Here is an 18,886-nt window from a genome sequence, read left to right as displayed (position 1 = left end):
GATGCTAGAAACACCGCCACCAAGACCACAATAACACTCCTCCCGTATATCGCCTCCCTGAGACCGAAAAGGTGTCTGTCAACCCTCAGCGGACACCCTGGAACCAAGGTGTGCTCTCAGCCCATTTGGCCCCTTTTTTATCTAAAAAGGGGCCAAATGGCCCATCAATATTGCATTATTTATTCATTTCACTGTTAATTCTGCATAATGCAGAATCCTGTCGCCTTTTTTTAGGAATTCAAAGAAAAAAATTGTGGTGTAATTTAATGTCTCTTAAATAAGAGATAACAGATCTTCATGCAAAACTTAAGGCAGTTTTAACTTTGTGCTGCAGCACCTTGCACCTGGACAGACGGCAATTTTTGCCCATTCTTTTAAGAGAAATCGCTCAAGGTCAGTCAGATTGGAGGGAGACCGTCTGTGAACAGCAATTTTCAAGTCTCACCACAGATTGTCAATTGGATTGAGGTCTGGGCTTTGACTGGGTCATTCTGAGACATTATCATTCTTTGCCTCAGACTATTTCAGTGTAGGTCTGGCTGTGTGGTTAAGGTCATTGTCCCGCTGGAAGGTGAACCTCCGCCCTAGCCTCGACTCTCTTGCAAACAGATGCAGGTTTTCTTCAGGAACTGCAAAGAAAGAAGTGGAAGGCATCCCCAACATCACGATGCTGCCGCCACTTTATTTCTCTGAGGGGATAGTGTTCTCATGGTGATGCTCGGTTGGGTTTCCGCCGCACATACAGTTTTGCTACAGGGCCAAAAAGTAACATTTTCAAATCTTCTTCTTACCACTTTTTTATATAAAGGCCAAATTTCTGGACCAACAGTCATCTGTTTGCTGCCATGTTCTTTCCTGCTTTGTACTCCTCCGCAGCTTTAGCCCCGACCTGTTTGGGAAGCAAATTGGTCTTCATGCTTCTGGTTTGAAACTCTGGGGCCTTCAGGTGTATTCATACTGATACTAACTTGCGCACAGGTTTAACGAATGTGTTCTTTTGTATGTCCATTACATACAACCCCATTTGCATTCGTAACAAAACAAAATGTAGAAAAGTGCAAAAAGGAGGGGGGAGAATAATTATGGAAGGCGCTGTATTTGTCCTCTGAGTGGTCTCTAAGTGTCCGTCTGTGTGTGCGTGTGTGAGCAGCAATCAGTTCGAGGAGCAATGAGAGAGGACAGAAGAGTGACCCGGTGGAGGGGAAGGGGAGTCGGAGAGTTGCACAAGTTGGGGAGAGAGGTGGATCAGAGGACACGGATGGGGAGGGGTTGCGAGCTCGTAGCCCGTAGCCCATAGACCGCCGAGGCAGGAGCAGAGCAGAGCCGGTCGCGAGTACAGTGGGATGGAGGGTGAGGCACGGGGTGAGGAGGGGGGAGGGCAGGGTAGAGTGGGTAATTACAGGGGCCCAGAGAGGAGAGGCCTGTAATCAGCCTGCCCTCAGGAAGGAATGCAGCTCATCTTCTCATGTAATTACTGGCATTTAAACGGCCTCGGCTTCCAAACACTCATCCCACTGTACTGCTCACCTATTCACCATACGTGTCTGCACACACACACACACACACACACACACACACACACACACACACACACACACACACACACACAATCAAAGTAGACAAGAGAAGGACAGATTTGCAGTGAGACTTCCAGATGAAGGAAGTGAGGTGGCAATACAAGTAGCGAGGCTAAGACAGAATACAGACAATATGTGTGTATGTCAGCTTGTGTGTGTGTGTGTGTTTGTGTGTGTGCACCATAGTTAATGGCTGTGTAGACTGCAGGCCTCTAGAGGAGCCGGCTCCATGTGAATACCCACCATGGCAACCAGCCACTCTGGGTAGATTTGCGCAACTCTCATCAAGCAGCTGCGCAGTGGTGGAGCAGACAAGCAGTGGCGCCTTACACTACACACACACAGACACACACACACACACACACAGACAGGCAGGAAGGGGACAAGTCTCACTCCAGCATATGAGTTTGACCTCCAAGTAATAGTTGTGACATTGGTCTGTAATTTCGAGAGGATAATAGGAAAACAACATTGTCTCACCCACTCCGTCTCCTCTCCCTCCCTCGCTCCCGCCCTTCCCCTCGCTCCCTGTCTCCTCACCCCTCTCTCGCCCTCTCCCTCTCCACCTCTGATAGTGATTGATAGCGCTGCTTGTGTATGCCCGTGTTCCCATGCAGTAGGTGGTCGCCGGGGCACGCAACAAACAGCACAGGGCCACTTTGTGATGGGCTTTGATTAATGAGCTCCGTGGGGGGTGGCGCCCCCTAGCTGTGACGGAGCACACGTTCAGCTCCCCCCTCCTCCTCCCCTCATGTCTATTCAAATGCACCAGTAGCAGCAGTGGGCTCACAGCTACAACACAAGCGCAAATCCTCTTAGCGCTCCCACTCTCACAGTCACACTCACCCACACATTGAAAAACACAGTCACAGAATCTCTCTCGGAGTAGGCCGCCCCTTGCATACACATTGGGTAAATATAATCCACAGTCTGTTACAAACACACCCGCCCCACCTCTCACACACACAGCTTGAATGTGGTGTGGGACCATGTGAAACAGCCGCAAAATACAGCAAAACACATTCAACCAGTTATCAGTAAAAAACACTGCTGACTGTCACTCTGTCATTTGGCCTTATTTGCTGTCTGAAACCACGCAGGAAGATAACATGTTTACGTGTGTGTGTGTGTGTGTGTGTTTCCCCTCTGGCATACCCTCCGACAGGGGTGATTAAGTGTCATTATGGGACCAAGGGCTTATGTGGGGGAGAAAAAAAGAGACAGAAGGTGAGTGTTTTTTTAAAAAGGGCAGGTCACACTTCATTTGCGCTCGGAGTTAGGCTCACACACCTTGCGGACAAGTGGTAAGATCTACGAGTAGATCTGCCGATGAGGTCTCGCATTTGCTGAGTGTGAGTGTGAGCGCACGCGCGTGTGTGTGTGTGACCATGTCCTCAGGCGTGCGCTCTCTCCTCCTGCCACCCGGACATGCTGGATGGACAAGCGAAGCATTTCTGTCATTCTGCATCTCCGTCACCTGCTCGGCCTTCCCCCTCTGCCAATCTGCTTTCCAACCTCCCGTCGCCTCCCTCTCTCTCTCTCTCCTCTCTCTCTCTCTCTCTCTCTCTTTTTGTTGTTTTTTTTTTTTCCCGGCTCACACAGATTCCATCTCTTCCTACTCGCTTGCACACACGCCTTGCACAATCAATTACACGCTCACGGCCGCATCTTGATGAAGCAGGGGAGGCTTCACACGTCACAGAAATAGCCAGACTGCAGGCGTCTTCGTTCGCATGTTGGAATCGACCGAAGGTGTGACATTTCCACTGCTATGATGAACTAGCCTACCAACACGCTCCAACAAGTTCCTGTACCACACATGATTTTGGCACTTGTGTGATGCTTAGTTGATGAATATTTGGATATTAAGAGAAAGAACAGAAAAGCTACATCGACATTTACAGCATGTGTCTGTGCCCCGTTGTGTCCAAAAGTAGCATTGGGAAGTCAACAATCTGGGTAGGTGTCAGCCTAGTTTAGTACCCTACACACTCAAGAAAAGGATAGCAGCTAACAAAGCTCAGTCATAAATGAATAAAGAAATCAGTAAGCTTAAGATATAGAAGAAGAACATTAAAGGCAATGAGCAGATGTTTTATGTTTTTGTGTTTATGTTTTTGTACAGCCAAGCATACCAGGCTCAATAAGTCAAATTAGCAAAACAAAAATTGTTTAAAAAAAATAAAAGTCTACTCAGGGGTTTTCTAGATGTAGCAGTGTATTTCAAATGACAGCTTCAATTGTGTCACTAGCTTAAAAAAAAAAAAAAAGTAAAAATAGAACATAATAAACACGTATGCAGATGATCTGTGTTTTTACAAGCTGTAGGCTACAGTAGCTAGCCAAACAGGCCCTAGCTAAGTTTAATTAGCAAAAGCGTCGAATGTGAACTAGCTGTTCAACTAGCTGTTGATTAAAAAAGATACAATGTCTCAGGTGTTTTCAGGTGTACATAACTAGCTTACATGTAGCTGCTTTCTCTTGTTGCCAGTGTTTGTTTTGAGCTAGGCTAACCTGTAGCTGAAACTGATATTGCTGTTTTTCTCTGACTCACAATGGCCAGTAAATTCATTCCTCCACAAGAATGGCACTTAGTAGAGAGCATACCTCCACCAAGGCTCAACAATCCCCTGTAATTCTATCAAATGGATCCAGACCAAAAGTCAGTGGGGTCTATTCTGGGCCCAGACCCATCCTCCATCCAAGTTTCATTGAAATCCGTTCTGTCGTTTTTGTGTAATCCTGCTGACAAACCAACAAGCCAAAATGGGCACGAGTGAAAACATAACCTCCTTGGCCGAGGTGAATACCAGACTGTTGGATCATTTTATAAAGCAGGAAAGCCCTCCTCAGTTTTGCTTGTTATAAGGGACTAAAAAATGCGCCTGCTGCTGCGAGGGATGAAATCTGTTAGTTAGAAAGCCACCATGGTGAGTACAAAGAAACAGGCTGCAGAGTCATGCGGAGGCGCCGCAGGTGCACGTCTTGGTGGTACTATCAGAATATCCAAACACGAACTTTCAAGGCCAGCGCTTTTTTTTTACGAGAGGGTGCGCCGATGGATCCGTGTCGCTATTAGCGGGACGTCGAACCGAGCTTCCTGCCTCCTGTCGCCTCACAGCTACCGTGATGAAATGAATATAATTGCGTGTCTGTTAGTCACTGGTGAATTAACGACATTTCCTATTAAAAGATGACCAATTTTCCCCCCTGTCTGCGCTCAAAAGGGCTGCTTATACTGTAAGTGTTTGCGTGAGCCTGTGTGTGTGTGCGTGTTCAGTCAGATGGGTGAACTGCATGACTCCTCACACCCCGTCTGGCTTTGTTGATGTGAGAAGTGATGCTGTGTCGCTCTAACCTGCACTCATGTCGCCTCATGCCCTAACTGATGCCAACACACACACACACACACACACACTCACACACACTGCGACTGTCCCAGTCACATGTTCGGCGCTTTTTCCATCAAACCCGTCACCTCAATTTTGACGCTTGCTTTTTTTTCAGTCCACACGTCTCTTCTCTTCATCCTTTCCCTCCTCTCTGGTCTCGTCTCTCTCCTCGTGTAGCGAGCTGTTTTCAGGCTGATGAGGATGAGGTCAGTCTGAATATCAATCACTCAATGTAATTGTCCTTTAAGGAAGGCAAGGAGAGACTCTCTCCCTCCATCCATCTCTGTCTCTTTCGACCTGCCTCCACGTGTGTGTGTGTGGCGCGCGCGGCTACCTCGGGGCTTCCTTGCAAGAATGATGATAATGAGTTAGATTGGGTGAGGATGATGGATATGGTCAGCCAGTCAATGTTACATCATGGCCGCTGATCAGTCTATTTATTGGCCTTGTTTCCTCAGTCGGCGGGAGTGTTCGACTGTCTGTCCGCACAGCTGTTTGTCCTTAGCGGGCTCAACCAACCGGTTGAGCGTCATAGCTGTGGGCCATCGTTCCTCCTCTATGAGTGTGTTTTAGGATGTCATCTGAAGTCTACTGGCGCTGTGTAAAGTGCTCTGAATCCGGCGGGCAGGAGGGGGTGAGGAGTGGAGTCGGAGGGGGCCAGAAGAAGAAAAGTGCTCCCATGTCAGACACTAAACAGACAGAACAGAGGAGGTGGGACGCGGGGCCGTTGTTTGTTTGTTTTTGACCTCATAGGGGACGTTGAAGGAAAAAAAAAAAGGGAGAATCCCCGATCTTGCCCAAAACCCAGCCCCACCCTGGCTTCCTTTTACAGCGTCTCTCTGTTGTTTGGCTATTCTCCTTCCTGTGCTTTATTCTCTCTTTCCCCCCCACTTCTGAGTGCAGTGTTGGGATTGCGAGGGCACTGGAGGGGACAGTAATGACTAACTCTGTAAAGGTAATGATAAAGTACAGACGCTTTAGACTGCACTCTGGCTAGAGGCGCTGGGGCTAAGGAAATTACAGTTGTCCGCGTGTGTGTATGTGTGTGTGTGTGTGTGTGACGTGAGAATGAGAGGCAAGAGAAAAGAGAGGGTGGAGAACGACAGAGGGCAGAAAGAATAACAGAGACGGTTTCACAGTCAGGCCGAGACAAAGACAGACAGCCTGTGATTCATTTTCTTCTGTGTGTGTGTGTGTGCACTCGTGCGTGTGTGCACTTGTATATTCTCCATCATCTCTCCTCTACACTTGTCTTTTAGTGTCTCTTGACCTGTCTTCGGCCAGTCTTCCCATCCTGTCACCTCCATCCAGATTCTCTCTCTCTCTCTCTCTCTCTCTCTCTCTCTCTCTCTCTCTCTCTCTCTCTCTCTCTCTCTCTCTCTCTCTCTCTCTCTCTCTCTCTCTCTCTCTCTCTCTCTCTCTCTCCCACGCACTCCTGCCCTGGAGTCGCGGCCGTGCTCCGCCGCTGTCACTCCGACTCTCGGCTGCACTGGGTTGAAGCACTCCGCCGCGCAGTCGCCAAAGTGAGGGACTCCGTCGCTTACACTTTAGCACACATGGATGCGAGTGGGTGAGACCCTCCTGTGTAAGCGCAGGGTCGTCCTCTGTGCATGCCTGTTTGTGTGCTCCAGAAAAAAAAAGAAAAAAAAAAAAGGATACCCAGCAGCCCGTGTTTGCTTTCTAGCTGTCTGCTGTCTGTCATTAGAGTAATAAAAGACTTGCTGCGCTGCACGGCAAGGAGTTATTGTCTTTTAGGTTCCTCCATTCCGCACAAATTGCCGGCTGCTGAGCTCTGATGGATGTTTGTACGTTGGCCCAAAAACACAAGTTCCACTTTAAACCCCCAGCTCCATTATCACAGCGCAAGACAGGGGGAGAGAGAGAGAAGGGAGCTGTCTGTCTGTCTGTCTGTCTCCTACCTCTGTCATCCAAAAGTGTTTTAATTAAACTCTGCAGGCCTCAGAACACACACACACACACACTACAGAGAAAGGGAGAGAGAGAGAGAGAGGTTTATCCAAATACGCAGGGCTGTTCCTCCCATTCTGTCTCCATCTGAAGCACCATCTCTCTCTGTTTGTCTGCCTGTGCCTCCGTGCCCCCTCTCATCGCGCCTGAAGAGTGACAGGCTGTGTTTTTCAGCCTCTGTTTGAACACCGAGCGATCAATGCCGGACAAAGGGAAAGAGCGGGGGTGAGGGGCGGGGAGGGCCCAACACAATTGGTTATTGACAGTGAATTCAAAGTCTGAGAGACTGGAGGCGACGGCTTAGTAAGGCGGGGAGCGGGAGGATGTGAGGAGAGAGAAAAAACAAGAGAGGAGAGGAGAGGATCAGGAGATGTGATTCATGTTGGTGGTTTAGGGGACACTTTTAGACGTGTTAACTTTCATTATTCTCATTGATTTCTGTTTACCTGCATGTGTACCTGCTTGCGCTGTCGTACGTGCCGAATAGAGTGTGTGTAAGTGAAGTGTACAACAGTGTAAGAGTGTGGACCACTGCCAGGGTGTCACCTGTGGATGCGCCCTGCGTTTGTAAATGTCTGCACTGCCTTGTGTTTGTACAACCCAACTCGCATGTCTTGTCTTAGTTGTATGTAGTGTACGGCCACAGCTACTCAACAACCTGGGTTGTATTTGTGTTTCTGTCTACATTTTTTTTTGCGGGGGGGGGGAATCATTCGTAAACTGCTCAGGAAGTGACTTCGGTGCTTCGTTGTAACCAAACTGTCTCATTAGTTTTGGTCAATCAGATGATTTAAGAAAAAGCTTTTTAAGCAATAAGACATTTGTAAGGAGTTCAGCTTCTAACTTGAAATGTCGATCAAAACAGACACAAGTATGTCCGCACAAAATGAAAGTCTCACATTACAACCTATATACAGTTATTCATATATACATGTGCATAAATGAAAATTTGCACCAGGGTGTATTATTGGCATCTTCATATTAAAAGTCTGACATCGGGGGAAACACTGTCCATCAGCTCTGCACTATTAAGACCGCACAATTAATTGTCCAAAATTGCAATGTGTAGTTTTGCCTTTTCCATAGTTCAAAAGTGTCATTTTGGGATTATTCAGTTGTGTATCATGACCAAACGCCTGTTAATATGGGAAATCTAGCGGCTCTGGCGGGATGATGAAGGCTAGAATACAAACTGTCTTTGTAAAGCTCTTATTGTCTTTTTTAAGAACAAATAGGTGGAATCATCTGAGGAAACTAAGGCACTGAGCATGAGAGTTGGCGCGCAAGATCTCGCAGCTATCATTGATTCGTTCCTGTGTTGTATAACACTCTCTCTCACCCAGTCTGAAGCCGTAAGAAGAAGAAAAAAGCAGATATGATCAATGAAAATAGTGAGAGTGAGTCATGAAAACAGTGTTTTAATCATTTCAGTTCATCATCTCTCATTCATTCAGTTTTTTTTGTTTTTTTTCCCAGTTTACTGCGCTGAATAAATCAAAAATAATCTTCCTTCCCAAAAGTTTCAAGTGATCATCTTCTTTATACTTGCGATCACACTTGGCTGACTAATCGCCAGAATGGCCCTTTTTCTGCTTTAACTGAACAGCGCTGGGGTCTAGGTGGGGTAAAGCGTAAAAGCGTGCAGCGTTAGGGGTTCACTCTGGGGTCACGGCGTAGTGAGTAAAAGTAGTTGTTGGAATGTCTTTATAGAGGAAGTCACTGGAGAAGAGCGAGGATGTGTTGGCGGTACAGACAGGCTGGAGAGAGGCAGAGGCAGATTAAGGATGACGGGTTCATCCTGGATGGCTGTTGGGCCCGGAGCAGCTGTTGGCCTTTCTGCCTGTCCTGTGGCCACAGCACACCCCCAGGCTCAGAGCTGTGGGTGCTCTGGGTCTCTTTTTGGGGTTCAAGGATGGCACCGTCCCTGCACCTGAAGATGCTACGGTCCTGTCGAAATCCCTGCTGGCCTCGTGCCGCAACTTTCTCTCCCACTTCCTTCATGCTCCATGTTCCTCCTTTGCTTTCCCCTAATGTCTCAGACAGACTGTCAGGGGGAGCGGTGGGATGGGGGAAGGTGGGTGGGAGAGTGGGGATGTGCTCACTTTCCTAAAATAGGAGATGGTATCTTTCTAAGTGGATTCTCTTGTTCTTCGTGTTGTGGAATAACTGATCCGGTCGGACTCGATACATTTTGAAAACGGAACGCTGCAAATTTGTCTGGTTTTAGTCTCGTCGTGGAAAAAGAAAAAAGAAAAGCAACTGCGATTGCCCTCCCACCCTCTCTCTTTATCCACTAAATGTAGAGAATGAGATTTAAAATCTGTAATGCTGTGAGACTGCTGTGGAAGAAAAAAAAAACACAATTAGCCCTGGCTGCGTGTGTGTGTGTATGTCAAGGGAAGAAGTGTACTGGGTTTGATGCTCCCAAATTTTTTTTCTTGCATCCAGCCTGAGCCGACCCTGCCCTGACAACCCACTGCACTCTGCTCCAGTCTTCCGTTTAATGCTTATTGAATTTAGATCCTCTTCGTACGCAGGACAAAGTTTTCTATTGGAAGGTCAGATCTATTAACTATTTACAAGAACCTGGATTACCTCAAAGGGGAAAGTAAATGAAAGTAAAAGAACATCTCCGGCACCTGCAGCGGTTTTTGAAACATACCTTGATCGTGCTGTTGCATTTCTGTGCACGCACGTGTCAGGTTTCAGGTGGACCATCATAGCTATACTGCAGTCAGGGAATTCTTCGTGACAGTGGCTACTTGCACTCCTGGGGCCTCGTTTATAAAACGGTCTTGCAATCAGTTTTGAACTTAAAGGTCAACTCCTCTAATTTTACAGATCAAAGTGTGTTTTTGCAGGTTTTGGGGAGTTCCACTACATATGTGAAAAAGTAGTATAAAGCCCTCTGTGGCTGCAGGTAATCTGATAAATTGCATCCTGTGATGTCACTCAGTTGGCTAGGCATTGTGGGAAATGTAGGTGCTAGGATTGGAAAAGAAAGAAGGCAATCTCTCAGTCTGCTGTTTTGATTTTGATCATTTGTTTTTACACTGTCCATAATGAGTCCAACGGTGGGATGGGAGTGAAACACTAGACCAGTGGACTGCTTACAACACCTGGCCCCCACATTGCCCACAATGCAATTTAGCCACTGAGTGACATCACTGGAGGCATTTTATCAGATTATGTGCAGCTTCCTCTGGAGCCACAAAACGCTTTATACTACTTTTTCTCACATATGCAGCAGAGCTCCCCAAGATCTACAAACACACTTTAATGTGTATATTTGATGGAGTTACCCTTTAAGTATGACTTAAAGCAGAAAACCTTGAATATTATAATTATTAGTAGCTTTATAGAACCTTACTTTAAAGTGGAAATGATTTTATCTCCAAGTGAAATCTAGATTGAAGTGTTTGAAGTGATAATCTTGTTGATTCAGTGGGGGGGAATTGCAGTTCAGGACGCATCTGAGCCTGTACACAACTTTGAATCAGCTTTATGAACAATGCACAACAGCAACACACACACACACACACACACACACATACACACACATACACACACACACACACACTCCATCAAGGGTGTTTGACTTAGTTTGTCAACCTATTTAGTCCAATGAATAATATGTGTTCCCTGGAACAATCTCCTTTCCCCATCTCCCCCATCTTGTCTACCAAGAAGTTTAATTTCTCTTTTGGTTCACAGTTATGTCTGATTAAACCCTCATTGTTTCTGGCATTATATAAGGGGAAATTGCAAGGCAGCTGCTCAGCATCTTTTATGAGTCGAACGTCAGCACATTGTCAGAAACGATCTGAAGTCTAAGGTTGCATTACAGACAGCTTTGGATGTTGGAATTTCCTCGTTGGAACTTCTGACCTTAAAACGTTCAAGGTGCAAGATGCCAAATATGAACAAAAAATGTGGCTGACCGCAACAAAATGATGTCTCTCTGGCGACTGTACACAAAATTGCACCACCTGACTTGTCTGGAATGTGGCAAAAGTTCAAGTATGAAACATTTTTCGAAGTACACGAGGCCCCTGTTGTCTGCAACTGTCACTTTACGAGCTCTTCCCCAGTCTGCTTCAGTGTTTTGCTCAAGTACACAAAGATGCAGTCCGGTTTATAGACACCCTGCAGCCCTGTAAACAAACAAGTCTGACTGATCCGGAATGTTTTTCAGCACTGCCAAGCTAACAGCACTCACAGCTTCAGAAAAAGGTTAACGAGTGACGTGCTGTGTTTGACAATTTATGCCATTATATCATTATACATCATTATGAGACTTGAAACTGTCAAGTCACTCAACCAAAATCACACACACAAAAAAAAAGAATTGCCTCAACGGGCCTCACAGTCTGTATGGTGAAACTGCTGACACTTGAAATGTTGAGAAACAACAGAGCACATAGCGAAGTTATCTGTGCAACTCCCCGATTTCAAAAGAAGTTTCATAAAAATAGGTCACAGTGATTACAGTTTTTCTATTGAAATCCAGCACACTGCTGTGAAAACTGCTATATAAAAGCCAATAACACTGCAGCATTGATATACTGCCTGGGATCCACCCATCATTATAAGAGTCTGAGCGGAGAGGTCAGAGCTACCATGTCCTTCCTACGAGGAGAAGCTCTTGGCAGCGTTGCCGAGAGGTATGTGTCACATGGAAAATGTCAAGGGATAATGTGCGATCACCAGGACCTGTCTGTGGAAGGTCAGCAGCTCTCCTCCCCAGCTGAGAGGCATGGACTCTCCCAGAGAGACCAGAGCAGGAGGCCTGCATTGACCAGATTAGTGGCAGTACAAGGAGGCGAAAATGTCACTGTGCCCCTGCATTTACAGTCCAAACTGTCAGCGGCTTAAATGTCCCGTTGATATACGCGAACAGGTTTGACTTGATGTGTACAGCAAAAATGTTGCCGACAAACTGGTTCACACATGCCCTGAAGCTGCGTTGAGACCCACATGACAAGCTGTCACACACACACATATACTCCCTCCAGGTATGGGATAGCTTATTGATTCCCATGGGACATTCACCATTTTGTTTATTTCTGAACAGTGAGTTCGGAGTGCAGGATGAGCCGCAGAGCAGCAGGGAGACTCCCCGCCCGATCCCGCCTCTTTAATTGTGGTGTTTCCGTTGAACTGATCGTCATCCTCATCACTTCTGTCCGTGTGTTTTCAGAGAGCAGCGACTACAGCGAGGCCGAGGTTCTCCCCGACTCTTTCCCGTCAGCGCCGGCAGAACCTCTCCCAGAATTCCTGCTGGAACCGGAGGACGCTTTCATCGTAAAGAACCGCCCGGTCCAGCTGCGGTGCCGGGCGTCCCCCGCCACCCAGATCTACTTCAAGTGTAACGGGGAATGGGTCAATCAGAACGATCATGTCACCAGAGAGAGCCTGGACCAGATCACAGGTATTACATACACACACACACACACACATGCGCTGAGAGGTGTGCTGTAATCACAACTACACAGACATACTGTAGTAATGTCACCTTGTATTTCACAGACATAAACATCATACTCAATTACAAACATCATTTTCAACTACATAATCCATTAGCTCCCATAGGCTTTTATGTGCACGTTAACAGCATTTGGCCTGCAGCCAATGCATTATTTATATGCACTGTGAAAAATATGCCCCTCTAATCTCTCTCTCTCTCTCTCTCTCTCTCTCTCTCTCTCTCTCTCTCTCTCTCTCTCTCTCTCTCTCTCTCTCTCTTTCACCCCCTCCCTCTTCCTCCCCATCTCCCTCTGTCTCTCCTCACAGGTCTGGTGGTGCGGGAGGTGGACATCTCAGTATCCAGGACTCAGGTGGAGGAGCTGTTTGGTTTGGAGGACTACTGGTGCCAGTGTGTGGCCTGGAGCTCGGCTGGCACCACCAAGAGCAACCGTGCCTACGTCCGCATTGCATGTCAGTACCAAGGCTGTGTGTGTGTTTGTATTAGGGACAGGATGAGAAAAGAACAAAAAAACAGATATTTGCATATTAATGACTTGAAAAAGCTGTTTAGGAACTGCATTTGTTTCCTGGTTTTGCACATTGCACCCCCTTGAAAACAAGTTAAATCAGATGTGTGTATATACTGCGGATTCCAAATCTGGAGTTACCACCATTTATTTATCCTTGATTTGTGCGAGGGCAACATATGATTCATTGCTGTTTAGCCCAGATTCTTTAATTGTTTGTTTTTCACTAAAAACATGCTTTTCAAGTGATTACAATGTGTTTTAGTGCAGTTTTAAAGGAGCAATATGGAAGAATTGGCAACCTTGAATTCAAACTCCCAACAGACAGACGTATCACCAGGTAGATGCTGCTAACTGTATTTTCTTTATGCATCCATGACTGTAGCTAATGTAAGCCTGTTAGTTCAGTTAGCTGTGCACTTAGCTGGGCTACCAGAGGAGTGATGGTGTTTATTCCGCCGGCGCAGGAGCTCTGGACCACAGGGAGAAAGAGGTTCTCAGGCTTGCTGGTTAGCATGCTAGCTTCAGTAGATCAGTAGATATCTCTTCAACATACTGCATCAACAACAACAACATGAACATGTTAATTTACATTCTATTGATAATGTTTAACGTTCATGTAATTCATTTTTAGAATATTTGTGAACTGCAAATCTACTTTATTGCACCTTTGAGATTTTTAAGGGTACTTTGATGACTATCAGGATAATATCGTTAATCACAATTATCTTTGACAGGATAATCATGACATCAAATTTTCATATCATCCCATGCAGAGTGTGTGTGTGTGTGTGTGTGTGAGAGAGAGAGATGGAGGAAGGAAGGAACAGAGACAGCAGAAGGGCAAATGCTTCCGACTTCTAGCTTGTCATATGTGTCAGCTTAAGTATATATGCAAATGAATTTGCCGGAGCACTCCATCATAGTGCCCCATGGTAATGTGTGTCGTAGTGTTTGATTGACACTCTGCATGAGGGTATAAAGTGGGGAAAAAACACGACACAGTGACAGCGGCTTTTGGGGCTTATGCCTCGTGTGTGTGTGTGTGTGTGTGTGTGTTTGACAGCCAATGTCACCGAGATAAACAGGGTGTCACTGCTGTGACACTGCAAGCTTCACTAACTGACTACCTCTGTGTCGCCCCCTGTAGACCTGAGGAAGAACTTTGAGCAGGAGCCGCTGGGGCGGGAGGTGCGACTGGAGCAGGAGGTGCTCCTGCAGTGTCGCCCCCCGGAGGGCATGCCGGCTGCAGAGGTAGATCTCACCCTCCTCCTCATCCTCATTCTCGTTGCTTTTCAAGGTTTCCATTTAATGTTTTTGATAAGAGTAATAGTTTGGGATCATTTTCTAGTTTTTATAGCTCTACATCAAAGCCAAGCGATAGATAATCAGTTACAGGCCAACATAAACGTTGATACACAAGGGAGCATAGTAAAGGGCGAGCCAGTGATGTTTGAGAGATTTAACTCCGTCCAGCTATGTGGCACCATCACGCCAAAACCCCCATAATGCAAAGAAATGATATGCTCCGTTATTTAAGCGACTAAGCAAAAAAAAAAAAAAGCACTGCACTTAAATCCACTTTGTGTCATGTTTTAACACTAAGCTTCTCAGCGCTATTTCAAACCCTTTTATTTCTCTCGTAAAACGGCAGCACAACAGTATATTAAGAAAGAAAGCAAACTATTCATAAATGCAGATTTTTATGACTCGGGTAAATATTTACGTTCCGTCAGGCTTTATTGTTGTTGTTTTTTTTTTTTAGTGGCCGAATAACCTGTAGCTACGCCACATAAAAAGCACACAGCATGAAAGTGTAAACGCTAATGTCACGAGAATTTGAGAAGGTGTTGGGTGATAAGTTTTGCTGGCGGCTACGTGCCATGTTATGCATCAGTGAGGACGACGTGTCAAAACAAAAAGACACCAACTCTGTTTTTTCTTGAGCCTTCTGATCAAATATTGACATATCAAAACCTCATGTAGCATTGAAGTGCGTCGTGATGGCTTAATACTCTGCAGGTTTACTGTGTTTGCTGAATGGATCTGCGTGTGTGCGGTGCGCTGACTCATGTTTATGCATACACACCTGTTGATTTGTACCGACTGATGAGGCGATGTCTGCCAAAAGATTACAATGAAGTTATACCACAGAGGATGTTCTTCAGAATGTTCAACTAAAGTCTTGGCTGCTATGGTTACATTCTCCATTTTCATTTACTTAGCAACGTGCCATCAGAGTGAGCACTTGGCGTGGTGTGTATTTATATGTGTGTGTGTGTGTGTGTGTGTGCACGTGCCTTTCTATAGGTGGACTGGCTGAAGAATGAGGACGTCATCGATCCATCGCAGGACTCCAACTTCCTGATCACCATCGATCACGACCTGATCATCAAACAGGCCAGACTCTCGGACACGGCGAACTACACCTGCGTGGCTCGCAACGTGGTGGCCAAAAGACGCAGCAGCACGGCCACTCTCATCGTTTATGGTAACACACACACACACACACACACACACACACACACAAATACACACACTTATTTCTCTTTCTTGTCTGTGAAGATAAACCTGCTTTCTTCTGATTTATGTTTACTATGATATAAATCTATAAAATATTATTTGGCAGATTTGGTGAAAAAAATGTACACTGTAGCCTTCTACCTAAATATTAATGCAAAGGTGCTACCGTTGAATTGGGTATTACTGTATCTCGTAAATAGACAGTGGATTTGGTATTACAAGTTTTCTGATGTGTTATGATTAAATATGCAAATGGTGCTGTCATTAATTATGCAGAATACCCCAAAATCTTAAAACTGACCATAATGTAAATGTAAATGAACCTGATCACATCACATGTATTAAGTAAGCCTGATTTAGAGGGGGTTTTTTTTCTTGTTTTTTTTCACTCATCACGCATGCTAAATGAGTACCAGAGCTCCATGGATGCTTTAGCTGTCTGTGTTGTTAACCAGGGTATTATATCTCCCTGAGGTGTTCACTTTGCCCGTCTTGTCTCTCTCGTCAGTGAGTGGAGGATGGTCTTCTTGGACCGAATGGTCGGAGTGTAACGCTCGGTGCGGGCGGGGCTGGCAGCGACGAACCCGCAGCTGCACCAATCCCGCGCCTCTGAATGGAGGAGCCTTCTGCGAGGGCCCGCCCTTCCAGAGAGTGACCTGCACCACACTGTGCCCAGGTGAAGGAACATTCCCCAAATGGAATGGAAAATGGACACTTTGCTGGAAATACCAGGATGAAGAAACTGCAGTCAGATTATTTTAAAATGTTTTTTTTAGCTCCAGAACAACTTCATCCAACAAGGATAAAAAAAGCATTTTGTCATTGAACTGCTCCTCTTCCACTTAAGGAACACAGCGTTACCTTATTTACTGTGATACACCCTTTTGCCACTCATTGCTGTGGCCCCAGTGTCAGACCACCCTGCCTCGTAATTTATTTAAAAAACAAACCATAGAATGATTAAGGAAATGATGCCATTACATACGTGTCATGCCGCAGTATAACACCACGTCCCGTCTTCCCGGAGTGATAAGCTGTCCGATGACTCACTTTCCTGCTGTCTCGTTCCAGTGGACGGCGGCTGGACGGAGTGGGCAAAGTGGTCTGCCTGTGGGACAGAGTGCACCCACTGGCGCAGTCGCGAGTGCCAAGCCCCGCCACCCAGGAATGGAGGGAAGCACTGCAGCGGCAGCATGATGGAGAGCAAAAACTGCACCGAGGGGCTGTGTGCACGCAGTAAGTCACCTGAGCAAAGTGTTTGAACTGGGGCGGCTGTTAAATGTCAAAGAGAGTCAAAATTTGGCTCATACACATTTCTTGGTGTAATGTAACTCTTCAGCCGGGCCTTTTAATGCAGATCGGTTCAACCGGCGAATATCTGAAAGAGGAAGGTGTTCTGGAGGTATCTGCAGGGGTCAGGTCCCCGAAAGCCCTTTCTGTGCTGCTTCAGGAGGCTGCTGAATTGATAAGAGGAAGTCTCGCAGGCGGTGATTTGGCTCGTAGATCACAGTTTTACAAGGTGTATTGCATTTCAAAGCCGCTCTGTATAGAACCGTATTCCCAAGGTGTTTAGCCGCTGCAGCCTGGTGAGAGCGCGGCTGATGGGGAGAGAGAGAGAGAGATGAAAGGAAAAACAGCTAAATCGCAGACAGATGTTTCATGAGGCAAAATTTAGGTTCACAAAGAGAGAAGGCAAGTGATCCACATCTAAAGAGCACAGATGGAGGGAGAGCGAGAGAGGGAGAGGGAGCAAGTGCAGGCTAAGGGAGCACACGAGTGGGAAGCGAGCATGACACGGCCAAGTTGAAAAATTAGCACAGCGAAGAGCATATGAGAGTGAGTCAGACTCACACTGACACCCAATGTGCAGCCCGTGATGAGCAGGGAGGAATCCAGCTGACAGCGCATTAGAATCAGGGCAGTGAGATGCTCTTAAGCACACACTTAAAAAAAAAAAAAGACACATACACACACACACACAAGTCGGCCCAGCCGAACGCACGCACCCGGACCTACGTAGAACACACATGCGACAAGGGGGGTCGTGAGCACACTCAGAGCGACGCCTCGCTTCAACTCCGTCAGACGTACACGCGAGTCCTGACACAAACAGGCTTCCATGGAGCAGCCAGATTAGACAAATACTCTGTGTGATTTGGCTGTACAGAGCGGAGCATTCTCAGGGGGCTGTCAGGAAAACATGCACTCGAGTGGCTCTGACAGAGGGGAAAGACGGGAGGCAGTGTGCTGCAGAAAATCTGTAAGTGTGTCACTTGGCAGACCACAGGTTACTGGCGGACTTATTCATTTTTCCCAGCGCATAATGTGACCAGTCTGAGCACAAATTGTCCTGATGACATTACGACTCTTTGTGCTCCTAATTGGGATGCGCTGCGTTATCGGCTGATGTTTGCCTTGTTTGTCTGCTATCGGTAAATTGAATGACGCTCATCGATGGCAGTGACTGCTGTTTATCTGATGAGTCACATCAGTTTTGCGTTGGCACATTCATGAGTTGTTAGATTGTGTCATCACTGCCAACAGTTTGTAAGGCGATGAAAGTATTTTTTATTTTTTTTCAATCATTGAGTAGGTAGTAGTATAGCCGGCTGAAAAGGCTTCGGAAACAGTTCCTCTTTAGAAAAAAGAACACTCCTTTTCATGGAAAGGAAGGTTATTTTAAAGTTACAATATATAAGATTTTTTGTTAAAAAACAGAGTTTGAAGAAATAGTAATAAAGACAAATAAATATGTTAAAGATGTCTATATTATGTGATGAGGAGACGTCCACTGATGCTAACCGGCTAGCCTCTAGCTCTGAACACCTCTTTCTTCCAGTGGTCCAAAGCTCCTGTGCTAAACACCAACATTCCCCTGGTAGTCCGGCTAGCTGTACAGCTAACTGAGCTAACAGTTAGCCTAACATATCTGGTGATATGCTGCCCTGATGTTTTGAGAGTATGAATTCAAGGTGACTAATTCTTACATATGACAACCTTTAAAGGTTGTTTCGCAAGTTTGTATGATTGAACTCGTAAAGATGGTTTAATGAAAGGCTGAAAGACTTATAAATAGTTCAGTTATTCTTTTATAATGAAGATCGCTTTCATTTATTTTTAGATTTTTACAATAAACATTGGTATCAGCATCGAACATTGGTCAAATTGTTCTTTTACCCCTCAAAGACATAGACAGCCGGCAGATAAAAATGTCTAGTGTATCCATATGCCATGCTAAAAACAAATGTGCAGCAGAGTTTCTCTGCTTTTAAAACATCACACATTTCTCGTTTGGTATGAGTGAACATGGTAATGCCATCACGCTCTGCTGCACTGATTCATCAAGGAAGCAAACATAGTTTCTCCCTCTGGGCCGACTGGCAGTGTTTGTAGCCAAGCTGCTTTTGTTGATCAATGAATGATATGTTTCTCT

General features: G+C 46.0%; 1 protein-coding gene and 1 long non-coding RNA gene across 3 annotated transcripts in view; one reads left to right on the top strand and one right to left on the bottom strand.

Annotated features, from left to right (window-relative positions):
- unc5b (unc-5 netrin receptor B) overlaps positions 1–18,886 on the top strand; it is a 54,584-nt gene that overhangs the window by 23,974 nt on the left and 11,724 nt on the right. For both annotated transcript variants that reach the window (XM_037124894.1, XM_037124895.1), the window contains exons 2-7: positions 12,138–12,368; positions 12,731–12,874; positions 14,081–14,184; positions 15,241–15,421; positions 15,962–16,129; positions 16,525–16,689. In XM_037124894.1, the coding sequence (XP_036980789.1) occupies positions 12,138–12,368; positions 12,731–12,874; positions 14,081–14,184; positions 15,241–15,421; positions 15,962–16,129; positions 16,525–16,689 (993 nt within the window). The remainder of the gene's footprint in view (positions 1–12,137; positions 12,369–12,730; positions 12,875–14,080; positions 14,185–15,240; positions 15,422–15,961; positions 16,130–16,524; positions 16,690–18,886) is intronic.
- LOC119034138 lies at positions 12,755–15,073 on the bottom strand. The gene is made up of 3 exons (XR_005079478.1): positions 15,020–15,073; positions 13,364–13,485; positions 12,755–12,887 (listed from the first exon to the last, which is right to left on the bottom strand). It is a non-coding gene; the product is annotated as an uncharacterized LOC119034138 (long non-coding RNA).

This window comes from Acanthopagrus latus, chromosome 15 (genome assembly GCF_904848185.1).
Source record: "Acanthopagrus latus isolate v.2019 chromosome 15, fAcaLat1.1, whole genome shotgun sequence".
Classification (NCBI taxonomy): domain Eukaryota; kingdom Metazoa; phylum Chordata; class Actinopteri; order Spariformes; family Sparidae; genus Acanthopagrus; species Acanthopagrus latus.
This window is presented reverse-complemented; position numbering and strand designations above follow the sequence as displayed.